This window comes from Coregonus lavaretus (assembly GCF_964263955.1).
Source record: "Coregonus lavaretus genome assembly, chromosome: 13".
Classification (NCBI taxonomy): Eukaryota; Metazoa; Chordata; class Actinopteri; order Salmoniformes; family Salmonidae; genus Coregonus; species Coregonus lavaretus.
The window spans coordinates 52,131,186-52,143,766 of record NC_140000.1 but is presented as its reverse complement, the minus strand read 5'-3'; the positions used below and the strand labels follow the sequence as shown (position 1 = coordinate 52,143,766).

Sequence of the window (12,581 nt, the reverse complement as noted above, 5' to 3'; positions counted from 1 at the left end):
GATATATCGGCCAGCGGTGGAGGAGGCTTAGAACTTTTGAAGATACACTGGGTCATTAGAATTATGTAAATATGTTTGTTGCTTGGCAACAGCCTGCTTTGCTACAGAGTGTGTGCGTGTGCGTGGGCATACGTGTGTGTGTGTGTAAAGTAGGTAGAATGCCACAAAGTTGGCACTAGACTGTAGTATTAATTGAATGGACTTAATGCCATCACTATCATCAGCCAATTTGATAAATGTGTTACCTGGATGTTAGGTCAATGTCCAGGTTAACATCTGAACGTTAGCTAAGCGACTGGACAAGCAGTTGAGTTACCTCAGTTGACTGCATGGTGACACAGGGCCAAGTCCTGAGGCTCAGCTCCAGATGGTTATTCGTACAGAGAGAGCGTTCGACTGCATCCGTCCGTCCTCTCCCCAACATTATTCAAACGTTATCGCTCTAATGAACTAAAATCCATCTGTGCTCACACACCAATCTAGATCCATCAACTTGATGTGCATATTGAGACCATGACAATAGTAACAGGACATGATGAATCTTCTTGGTTTGCGTGGCACGTTTACGCTGCAACTTGGTTTCTTGATCCATTTTTGAAAACGTTGTTGTCAGCACTAATTATATTTGGGCTATTTAGTGACGTTCTGTGCGTTTTAAGATGGGCTGGATGCCTGGTAGTTATTGTAGACTCAACTTAAATTAGTCTACTATGGAGTTTACACTTAGTGGCTTTAGCAGGAGGCGCAGTGGGAATCAATGAGGGATTTTTAGGAGGCCTCTCCTTTTCTCTTAAACTCCACCTCACTCACTCACTCACTCACTGGGTTAAATGCTGAACACACATTTCGGTTGAATGCATTGTTGTACAATGGAGGTATCCCCTTTCCCTATAGACACCTAGATCCTTCTACAGTCCTCTCTCTAGCCCCCCTGTCCCCCACTATAGACACCTAGATCCTTCTACAGAGTCCTCTCTCTAGCCCCCTGCCCCCCACTATAGACACCTAGATCCTTCTACAGTCCTCTCTCTAGCCCCCCTGTCCCGCACTATAGACACCTATAGCATTCTACAAGTCCTCTCTCTCTGCGTGAACCACCAGTCTTTCTCTTCTCCATCTCCTTCCTACCTCCTTCCTTCCTTCCTTCCATCCTCCTTCCTTCCTTCCTTCCTTCCTTCCTTCCTTCCTTCCTTCCTTCCTTCCTTCCTTCCTTCCTTCCTTCCTTCCTTCCTTCCTTCCTTCCTTCCTTCCACCCTCCCCTCCCCTCCCCTCCCCTCCCCTCCCCTCCCCTCCCCTCCCCTCCCCTCCCCTCCCCTCCCCTCCCCTCCCTCCCCTCCCCTCCCCTCCCTCTCTCCTTCCTTCTCCCCTCCCTCTCTCCTTCCTTCTCCCCTCCCTCTCTCCTTCCTCCTTCCTCCTCCCCTCCCTCTATCCTTCCTTCTCCCCTCCCTTCCCCTCCCCTACCTCTCTTTCCTTCTCCCCTCCCCTCCCTCTATCCTTCCTTCTCCCCTCCCCTCCCCTCCCCTCCCCTCCCCTCCCCTCCCTCTCTCCTTCCTTCTCCCCTCCCCTCCCCTCCCTCTCTCCTTCCTCCTTCCTCCTCCCCTCCCTCTATCCTTCCTTCTCCCCTCCCTTCCCCTCCCCTACCTCTCTTTCCTTCTCCCCTCCCCTACCTCTCTCCTTCCTTCTCCCCTCCCCTCCCCTCCCCTCCCCTCCCCTCCCCTCCCCTCCCCTCCCCTCCCCTCCCCTCCCCTCCCCTCCCTCCCCTCCCCTCCCCTCCCCTCCCCTCCCTCTCTCCTTCCTCCTTCCTCCTCCCCTCCCTCTATCCTTCCTTCTCCCCTCCCTTCCCCTCCCCTACCTCTCTTTCCTTCTCCCCTCCCCTACCTCTCTCCTTCCTTCTCCCCTCCCCTCCCCTCCCCTCCCCTCCCCTCCCCTCCCCTCCCCTCCCCTCCCCTCCCCTCCCCTCCCCTCCCCTCCCCTCCCCTCCCCTCCCTCTCTCCTTCCTTCTCCCCGCCCCTCCCTCTCTCCTTCCCTTGCTCCATAGTTCCAACTCTAAATAGATCTGACCCCCTTCACGCTGATGTGAAGGATTTCATTTATTTGTGTCTGTTAAGCTGTTGAGGACACACTCACTCTTGCGTGGTGGTGTGCTGTGGCGTGTGTGTGTGATTATCAGTGATTCCTTGACAAATGAGGTGTGTATGTGTGCTCCCCCAACCCTTACATTGCTGTGTGACCCTATCTGACCAACTCGACAGCTGCCTCTAGTTAAACACTCACCCATGTAGATCGGAGGATGGCACTGTTTTCAAGGACTTACCCCGAGCAGTTTGTCCAAGTTGTCCACTACTGGTCATGGGAAACATCCTAGCACATTATCACCTATTTAACTCTTTTACTTTTCTATATGCATGAATATAGTCTGCACGTCAATCATTTTTTCCAAATTAGTTTGGAATACTACTACTCATTTCAGTAAGGCAATTCCCCTCTGTTTATTTCATGTGAATACATTATCGCCACCTTCTCATGGGTATTACAGCATCCAGGTACTACAGCTAGTGGAACTACTACTTACGTTCCTAAGTGGTCCGGTGTGGCTCAGTTGGTAGAGCCTGGTGCTTGCAACACCAAGGATTGTGGGTTCATTTCCCGCAGGGGCCACCTATATGAAAAATGTATGCACGCTTTGGATAGAAGTGTCTGCTAAATGGCATATATATATATATATATATATATATATATATATATATATATATATATATATATATATATATATATATATATATATATATATATATATATATTACGGCTAACATTGCTATAGCCTTCCTGTACAGTTTATCTAACGATGGCTCAAGGTTCTCTAACATTGCAGTAACATTCCTGTCTGTCACGCCCTGGCTCTGGGGACTCTAGTATGTTGAGCCAGGGTGTGAGTTTTCATTTGTTTATGTTCTAGTTGTTGTAATTCTATGTTGGCCAGGGTGGCTCCCAATCGGAGACGGCTGTAGCTCGTTGTCTCTGATTGGGAGTCATACTTAGGTAGCCTTTTGGCATTCATTATTTGTGGTTTCTTGTTCCGTGTTGTTCTTGTTTATGTAACCAAGGACGTCACGTTTCGTTGTTTTGATCGTGTGATCATTCATATAATAAATATGTTTGCTTTCAACGCTGCGCCTTGGTCCTCTCCCTCCTTAGACGAGCGTGACAGAAGAAACCACCATAACAGGACCAAGCAGCGTGAAGAAGAGAGAGGATGGACTTGGGAGCAGTGGAGTAGGAGTCTCGACTGGGCCAAGCCAAGCGAAGAGGAGAGAGGTTGGACTTTGGAGCAGTGGGGTGAGAGTCTGGCGAGAGGGATGGAGGCATTGGCCACGGGTAGGCGTGAAGCCCATAAATTTTTTAGGGGGGGGCTAACGCCGTGGACGACGGGGCAGCAGGAGGCTGCCAGGTTACGGGAGTCACTGGTCACCAGGGGGAAGGAGGATGTAGAGGCACGGCGAGAGGTACTGGCGTGTGTTGCCAGTCCGGTCCGGCCTGTTCCTGATCCCCACGTAGGGCCAGTGGTGTGTGTTCCCAGTACGGTCCGGCCTGTTCCTGCTACTCCCACCAAGTCAGTGGTGCGTTTCGTCAGCCCGGCGCGGCCCGTTCCTGCTCCCCGCACCAAGTCAGTGGTGCGCGTCGTCAGCCCGGTCCGGCCCATTCCTGCTCCCCGCACCAAGTCAGTGGTGCGCGTCGTCAGCCCGGTCCGGCCCATTCCTGCTCCCCGCACCAAGTCAGTGGTGCGCGTCGTCAGCTCGGTCCGGCCCATTCCTGCTCCCCGCACCAAGTCAGTGGTGCGCATCGTCAGCCCGGTCCGGCCCATTCCTGCTCCCCGCACCAAGTCAGTGGTGCGCGTCGTCAGCCCGGTCCGGCCCATTCCTGCTCCCCGCACCAAGTCAGTGGTGCGCGTCGTCAGCCCGGTCCGGCCCATTCCTGCTCCCCGCACCAAGTCAGTGGTGTGCTTCGTCAGCCCAGTCCGGCCTGTCCCTGCTCCACGCACCAAGCCTACGGTGTGCGTCGTCAGCCTGGTAAGGCCCGTTCCTCCTCCACGCACCAAGCCAGGGGTGCGTGTCGTCAGTCCAGCACAACCCGTGCCTGGGTCATGTCCGGAGCCGGATCCGCCGCCGAGGCGGAGTGCCCACCCGGTCCCTCCCCTGTTGGATTTTGTTGGCGCGGTCGGAGTCCGCGCCTTTAGGGGGGGGTACTGTCACGCCCTGGCTCTGGGGACTCTAGTATGTTGAGCCAGGGTGTGAGTTTTCATTTGTTTATGTTCTAGTTGTTGTAATTCTATGTTGGCCAGGGTGGCTCCCAATCGGAGACGGCTGTAGCTCGTTGTCTCTGATTGGGAGTCATACTTAGGTAGCCTTTTGGCATTCATTATTTGTGGTTTCTTGTTCCGTGTTGTTCTTGTTTATGTAACCAAGGACGTCACGTTTCGTTGTTTTGATCGTGTGATCATTCATATAATAAATATGTTTGCTTTCAACGCTGCGCCTTGGTCCTCTCCCTCCTTAGACGAGCGTGACACTGTCCAGTCTCTCTGTTTCACCCCACAGGTTTATCCAGGCTAACATTGACGCAAAGCTCCTCTCCACTCTCTTTAACGTTCCCTCAACATTGTCCCCCCCAAGGTTCATCAATGAGACGGAGCAGAACATGGGTCCTCCGGGACAGGCCAAGCAGTGCCAGCTCCGGACATTCCTCACCTACTACATCAACGACCTGTTCCTGCACCAAGTCAGAACAGAGATCAACAAGGAGATCCAGGCCGTCAGCAAAACAGCAGATCCACTTAAAGTCCTGGCCAGTGCCGATACTATGAAGGTCCTGGGGGTGCAGAGGCCGCTGCTGCAGGTAAGGGGGGGTGGGGGGGGTTGAGAACACACACTCGCAGGACACACACACACACACTCGCAGGACACACACACACACTCGCAGGACACACACATTCACAAATGTGTACTTAATATGATATGGTACATTTATGGAAATCATACAAGTGTCTGTGTGGACATATTTATGCAGACACGAATGCTTACTTACTTTTTTTCATCCTATGTTTCCTGTTCACAACCTGTTCACAACCTATTCACAACCTGTTCACAACCTGTTCACAACCTTTTCACAAGAACAACATTCTTCTTCATTTATGTTGTTTTAGTCATTTAGCAGACGCTCTTATCCAGAGCGACTTCGTTAGTGAATGAATCAGTTAGTATACAGCCAGGTAATAGTTTCCTCTCTCTCTCGCTCACGCTCTCTCAAATCAAAATGAAATCAAATCACATTTTATTTGTCACATGCGCCGAATACAACAGGTGTAGACCTTACTGTGAAATGCTTACTTACAAGCCCTTAACCAACAATGCAATATAGATGAAAACTCTCTTGGTAGATAGTGTGGTCTACAGCTTATCATGAGATACTCTACCTCAGGCAAGCAGTACCTCGAGACTACCTTAATATTAGACATCGCGCACCTCTCTCGCTCTCTCTCACTCACTCACTCATTTACTCTTACACAAATACATAGTGATACTTGGCAGCCACCCACCTATCTCACAGGATCATAATTGTGTCTGAAACAGCATTTGATTCTCCCTGACCCTGTAGAAGCAGTAAATTGGTGTTTATAGAACACACACACACACACACTCACACATACATACCCAAACCCCGGTACCCATTTCCTCCAGCACAGGAAGTGGGCCTATCATCTCCATGGATACCACTTACTGTGCATGCTCACCTGGCTCCGCCCCTATAACAGATGAGATCAGTCACATCTCACAACAATGTGTTCCCCAGATCAGATATGGAACAGTGGATATTGCATCTATGCATCTCAAAGCTAGTCTACATGAATACTCTACAGTAGCGTATCAATTATAAAGAATTAGTCTTCTCATACACTCATATGCCTACACATTGACCTTTACCATAAATATCTACAGTGTTGATTCTTTCTTCAGTATCTACCTGCATATTTAGGCTATAGCTAGAGTAGCTGTGTTAGTGTGTGTATGCTTCCGTGAGTATCTGTGTATACAGTGAGGGAAAAAAGTATTTGATCCCCTGCTGATTTTGTACGTTTGCCCACTGACAAAGACATGATCAGTCTATAATTTTAATGGTAGGTTTATTTGAACAGTGAGAGACAGAATAACAACAAAAAAATCCAGAAAAACGCATGTCAAAAATGTTATAAATTGATTTGCATTTTAATGAGTAAATAAGTATTTGACCCCTCTGCAAAACATGACTTAGTACTTGGTGGCGAAATCCTTGTTGGCAATCACAGAGGTCAGACGTTTCTTGTAGTTGTCCAACAGGTTTGCACACTTCTCAGGAGGGATTTTGTGCCACACCTCTTTGCAGATCTTCTCCAAGTCATTAAGGTTTCGAGGCTGACGTTTGGCAACTCGAACCTTCAGCTCCCTCCACAGATTTTCTATGGGATTAAGGTCTGGAGACTGGCTAGGCCACTCCAGGACCTTAATGTGCTTCTTCTTGAGCCACTCCTTTGTTGCCTTGGCCGTGTGTTTTGAGTCATTGTCATGCTGGAATACCCATCCACGACCCATTTTCAATGCCCTGGCTGAGGGAAGGAGGTTCTCACCCAAGATTTGACGGTACATGGCCCCGTCCATCGTCCCTTTGATGCGGTGAAGTTGTCCTGTCCCCTTAGCAGAAAAACACCCCCAAAGCATAATGTTTCCACCTCCATGTTTGACGGTGGGGATGGTGTTCTTGGGGTCATAGGCAGCATTCCTCCACCTCCAAACACGGCGAGTTGAGTTGATGCCAAAGAGCTCGATTTTGGTCTCATCTGACCACAACACTTTCACCCAGTTCTCCTCTGAATCATTCAGATGTTCATTGGCAAACTTCAGACGGCCCTGTATATGTGCTTTCTTGAGCAGGGGGACCTTGCGGGCGCTGAAGGATTTCAGTCCTTCACGGCGTAGTGTGTTACCAATTGTTTTCTTGGTGACTATGTTCCCAGCTGCCTTGAGATCATTGACAAGATCCTCCCGTGTAGTTCTGGGCTGATTCCTCACCGTTCTCATGATCATTGCAACTCCACGAGGTGAGATCTTGCATGGAGCCCCAGGCAGAGGGAGATTGACAGGTCTTTTGTGTTTCTTCCATTTGCGAATAATAGCACCAACTGTTGTCACCTTCTCACCAAGCTGCTTGGCGATGGTCTTTTGTAGCCCATTCCAGCCTTGTGTAGGTCTACAATCTTGTCCCTGACATCCTTGGAGAGCTCTTTGATCTTAGCCATGGTGGAGAGTTTGGAATCTGATTGATTGATTGCGTCTGTGGACAGGTGTCTTTTATACAGGTAACAAGCTGAGATTAGGAGCACTCCCTTTAAGAGTGTGCTCCTAATCTCAGCTCGTTACCTGTATAAAAGACACCTGTGAGCCAGAAATCTTTCTGATTGAGAGGGGGTCAAATACTTATTTCCCTCATTAAAATGCAAATCAATTTATAACATTTTTGACATGTGTTTTTCTGGATTTTGTTGTTGTTATTGTGTCTCTCACTGTTCAAATAAACATACCATTAAAATTATAGACTGATCATTTCTTTGTCAGTGGGTAAACGTACAAAATCAGCAGGGGATCAAATACTTTTTTTCCTCACTGTATCTGTTTATTTGTGTGTGTGTGTGTGTGTGTGTGACTGTGTACATGCGCCTGTGTGTGTGTGCGTGCGTGCGCGCGCCTGTTTTAGTCAATTAGTCCTGTAAGAGATAGTTAGTCATTTAGTCCAGCGATGGTGAAGGGCCATCTAGAATACAGAGATGGTGAAGGGCCATCTAGAATACAGAGATGGTGAAGGGCCATCTAGAATACAGAGATGGTGAAGCGCCATCTAGAATACAGAGATGGTGAAGCGCCATCTAGAATACAGAGATGGTGAAGGGCCATCTAGAATACAGAGATAGTGAAGGGCCATCTAGAATACACGTGGCCCTCTGAGTGAGTTAAATCCCAGGGTAAGAGACATTATGGTAGCCAGAGGGATCTGTCACCAGAAATGTGTCTGTGTGTGTGTGTGTCTCTGTGTCTGTGTCTGTCTGTGTGAGTGTATGTGTGCACGTCTTTGTTTGAGAGAAAGAGACAGAGAGAGTGAATGAGAGAGAGTAGCTATGTTTCCATTAACTTGTCCAGTGATTTTTATGTCGACATTTAGAACGTTCGCATAGAGTATAGATGTGACGATTGCCTGCTGCGGTGCGTTTCCAATTAACTATCTTGTATCGATATAAACAGCTGGATGTAATGACATCACACCAAAATAAAAGTGGTTGAAGTGTTACGCATTAATGCATTTACAACAGCCTGTATGCCCTCCCACCTCTCTGTTTCATGTCTCAGGTAGCCCGTGAAAGCCAGCATGGATAGAATGCAATAATTTACTAATATTTGCCATATTCTAATAATTCTCATGTGCCAACGTATCACCACGGTCTCTGCCATGGTGAAACGTGCACTTCTGTAGATCTGAAATAATTGGATGGTGAAACTTGCCAGTCAACCAGAACAGCAAGGTGAAGCAATTCAGGCAATTCAGACAATCTTTGCTCTGCAAAGAAACATTTATTTTTATAGTTGAAAAAATTGATTTAGCTAGCATTAGGCATTTTAAATGAAATGTGGAGTGGAGCTTTATAGTTACGTGATGACATCACGCGCCCCGCGTAGCTTCAGAATTATTTGGCAATCATCATTTATTCTGAAAAACCCAGTTCCCATAACCAATTGTCACAATAAATAAAGTTAGACCCCAAAAAAATCCACCCCTCTCGAACAGATGAAAATGTTGTCGATCTTTTGAAAATGTATCCTACTGTATATCTATCGTTTCCATTACACACGTCACAAAGTTTTTTATTTTTTACATTGCTTTTGTCGGAAAAACCTGGGTCAATGGAAACCTGCCCGGGTGTGTGTGTGTGTGTGTGTGTGTGTGTCTGTGTGCACGTGCATGCGCCTGTGTGTATACACTCCAGAACGTGTATGTGCGTGTGTTTTAGGACATTGTGCGTATGCCAGTGTGTGCCTGCACTTCTGTCTTTGTGAGAACTCCTTTCATAGTGAGAGAACACTGACAGTTCATTACAGCGAGCGCCTGGCTCCTGGCTCGGAGTTCACTGGCGAATGTTTACGATTATGACTTCTCCTTAACGAGGACTGCGGCATCTTGCTAATTACACGGCTAGGCTAATGAGCCTCTCTCCGGTTAGCGGGAGCTCCATAAAACGCTCCTTTTGTTTGGGGTTTTGGCTTTTTTAATTACGCCAATCAAAGAGGTCTGCCTGGTCCTTTCTATACTGCCAGATACGCACATACAGGACCCAGGCCCTCTTGCTGTGTGTGTGTGTGTGTGAGCGTGCGTGCGTGACAAGGCCGACCGATCCCCACTGTGTCTCTGTCTGTGTCTCTGTCTGTGTCTGTGTGAGAGAAAGAGACAGAGAGAGTGAATGAGAGAGAGAAGCTATGTTTCCATTAACTTGTCCAGTGATTTTTATGTCGACATTCAGAAAGTTCGCATAGAGTATAGATGCGACAGTTGCCTGCTACGGTGCGTTTCCATTTAACTGGTTGGTCTCAGTGTGACAGGGGGCCACAACGTTTGATGGGCTACTCCAGTCCTCAGTGCTCCCAGCTCACTCAAGATGGCAGGTGGCTTATGGAGAAAAGAGACTGAAGGAGGTGTCCCACAGCTAGTAGCCCACAGCTGTCACTCACCAGGGGTTGACTGCAATAGAACAATATATCCTTCTATATCAGTGTTTTAAAGGGAAGCTGCTGTAGGTTAAAGGAGTTGTTCTAGTCATTTAGATGATCACATTCCTTTTACGTGTTGGCTCTTTCTCAGGCCTAATGTAGATGGGAAATGGTGAATGCCTGTTGGGTGTGTGTGTGTGTGTGTGTGTGTGTGTGTGTGTGTGTGCGCGCTCTTGAATGTGTGTGTGTGTGTTTGTGCGTCCATGCATGCATGCACACAAGTGTGTTCCCCTAGGTGACAAGCCACCACAACAGGTGTTCTAAGAGTGGGGCCACACCACTGGCACTAGAACCAATAGGCTGAGGGGACAGAGAGACGCATGTTGCTTCACTACATTACCTTGGCTGCCATCACACAGGAAACGGCAGGGGACCCCATTTATAGGCACACCTGCCATTCACTCCACCACAATACACATTTATGTACATGGGGTTAGGGAGAAAGCATTAGTTGACACACCTGGCGGACACACAGAGTGGGTTGCTGTGTTTTGGGCTTGGGGGGGATGTTGCTCCATCCAGACTCGCATACAACTGTGTAGCATTGTTATAGGGACATGTACTGTACCCCCACACTGTAGTGGTAGCTATTGCCATATAGGACAACACACCCTGGAATATCACGGGACACCGTGGTTAAATAAAGGTCACTACTAGGGATTTACATATTTCCCTTTCTAGACGGTTCGATACGTTATCTAGATACATGGGCTCCGATACAATACAGGAATGATACGTTTTAGTGTGTGGTACAGTGCCTTCGGAAATTATTCAGATCTCTTGACTTTTTCCACATTTTGTTATGTTACAGCCTTATTCTAAAATTAATTAAATAAATACAAATTCTTAGCAATCTACACACAATACCCCATAATGACAAAGCGAAAGCAGTTTTTTTGATAAAAAATAAGTTATTTACATAAGTATTCAGACCATTTGCTATGAGACTCGAAATTGAGCTCAGGTGCATCCTGTTTCCATTGATCATCCTTGAGATGTTTCTACAACTTCATTGGAGTCCACCTGTGGTAAATTCAATTGATTGGACATGATTTGGAAAGGCACACACCTGTCTATATAAGGTCCCGCAGTTGACAGTGCATGTCAGAGCAAAAACTAAGCCATGAGGTCGAAGGAATTGTCAGTGGATCTCCGAGACAGGATTGTGTCGAGGCACAGAACATTTCTGCATTATTGAATGTCCCCAAGAACACAGTGGCCTCCATCATTCTTAAATGGAAGAAGTTTGGAACCACCAAGACTCTTCCTAGAGCTGGCCGCCCGGCTAAACTGAGCAATCTGGGGAGAATGGCCTTGGTCAGGGAGGTGACCAAGAACCCGATGGTCACTCTGACAGAGCTCCAGAGTTCTTCTGTGGAGATGGGAGAACCTTCCAGAAGGACAACCATCTCTGCAGCACTCCACCAATCAGGCCTTTATGGTAGAGTGACCAGACGGAAGCCAATCCTTAGTAAAAGGCACATGACAGCCCGTTAAAGACTCTCAGACCATGAGAAACAAGATTCTCTGGTCTGATGAAACCAAGATTGAACTCTTTGGCCTGAATGCCAAATGTCACGTCTGGAGGAAACCTGGCACCATCCCTAGGGTGAAGCATGGTGGTGGCAGTATCATGCTGTGGGGATGTTTTTCAGCAGCAGGGACTGGGAGACTAGTCAGGATCAAGGGAGAGACCTGAAAATAGCTGTGCAGCAACGCTCCCCATCCAACCTGACAGAGCTTGAGAGGATCTGCAGAGAAGAATGGGAGAAACTCCCCAAATACAGGTGTGTCAAGCTTGTAGTGTTATACCCAAGAAGACTCGAGGCTGTAATCGCTACCGAAGGTGCTTCAACAAAGTACTGAGTAAAGGGTCTAAATACTTATTTGTAAAATAAAAATAGCAAACATTTCTAAAAACCTGTTTTTGCTTTGTCATTATGGGGTATTGTGTGTCGAATGATGAGGGGAAAAAAACAATTTAATCAATTTTAGAATAAGGCTGTAACCTAACAAAATGTGGAAAAAGTGAAGGGGTCTGAATACTTTCCGAAGGCACTGTGTGTCTATGGTGTATGTACTGTGTGTGTGTGTGTGTTGTATTGTATGTCTATGGTGTATACTATGTAGGCACCTGATCTGAGCCTTAATGGAGACTAAACATCTACCACCCCACTATCAGATTAGAGCCATAAGGGAGACTAGGCATCTACCACCCCACTATCAGATTAGAGCCATAAGGGAGACTAGACATCTACCACCCCACTATCAGATTAGAGCCATAAGGGAGACTAGACATCTACCACCCCACTATCAGATTAGAGCCATAAGGGATACTAGACATCTGCCACCCCACTATCAGATTAGAGCCATTATGGGAGACTAGTCATCTACCATCCCACTATCAGATTAGAGCCATAAGGGAGACTAGACATCTACCACCCCACTATCAGATTAGAGCCATAAGGGAGACTAGACATCTACCACCCCACTATCAGATTAGAGCCATTATGGGAGACTAGACATCTACCACCCCACTATCAGATTAGGGCCATAAGTGAGACTAGACATCTACTACCCCACTATCATATTAGAGCCATAAAGGAGACTAGACATCTACCACCCCATTATCAGATTAGGGCCATAAGTGAGACTAGACATCTACCACCCCACTATCAGATTAGAGCCATAAAGGAGACTAGACATCTACCACCCCACTATCAGATTAGAGCCATAAGG

General features: G+C 47.6%; 1 protein-coding gene across 1 annotated transcript in view; it reads left to right on the top strand.

Moving 5' to 3' along the window:
* LOC311140109 (exocyst complex component 4-like) overlaps positions 1-12,581 on the top strand; it is a 210,081-nt gene that overhangs the window by 135,814 nt on the left and 61,686 nt on the right. Inside the window, exon 11 of the mRNA XM_084175046.1 lies at positions 4,671-4,893. Within this exon, the coding sequence (XP_084031172.1) occupies positions 4,671-4,893 (223 nt within the window). The remainder of the gene's footprint in view (positions 1-4,670; positions 4,894-12,581) is intronic.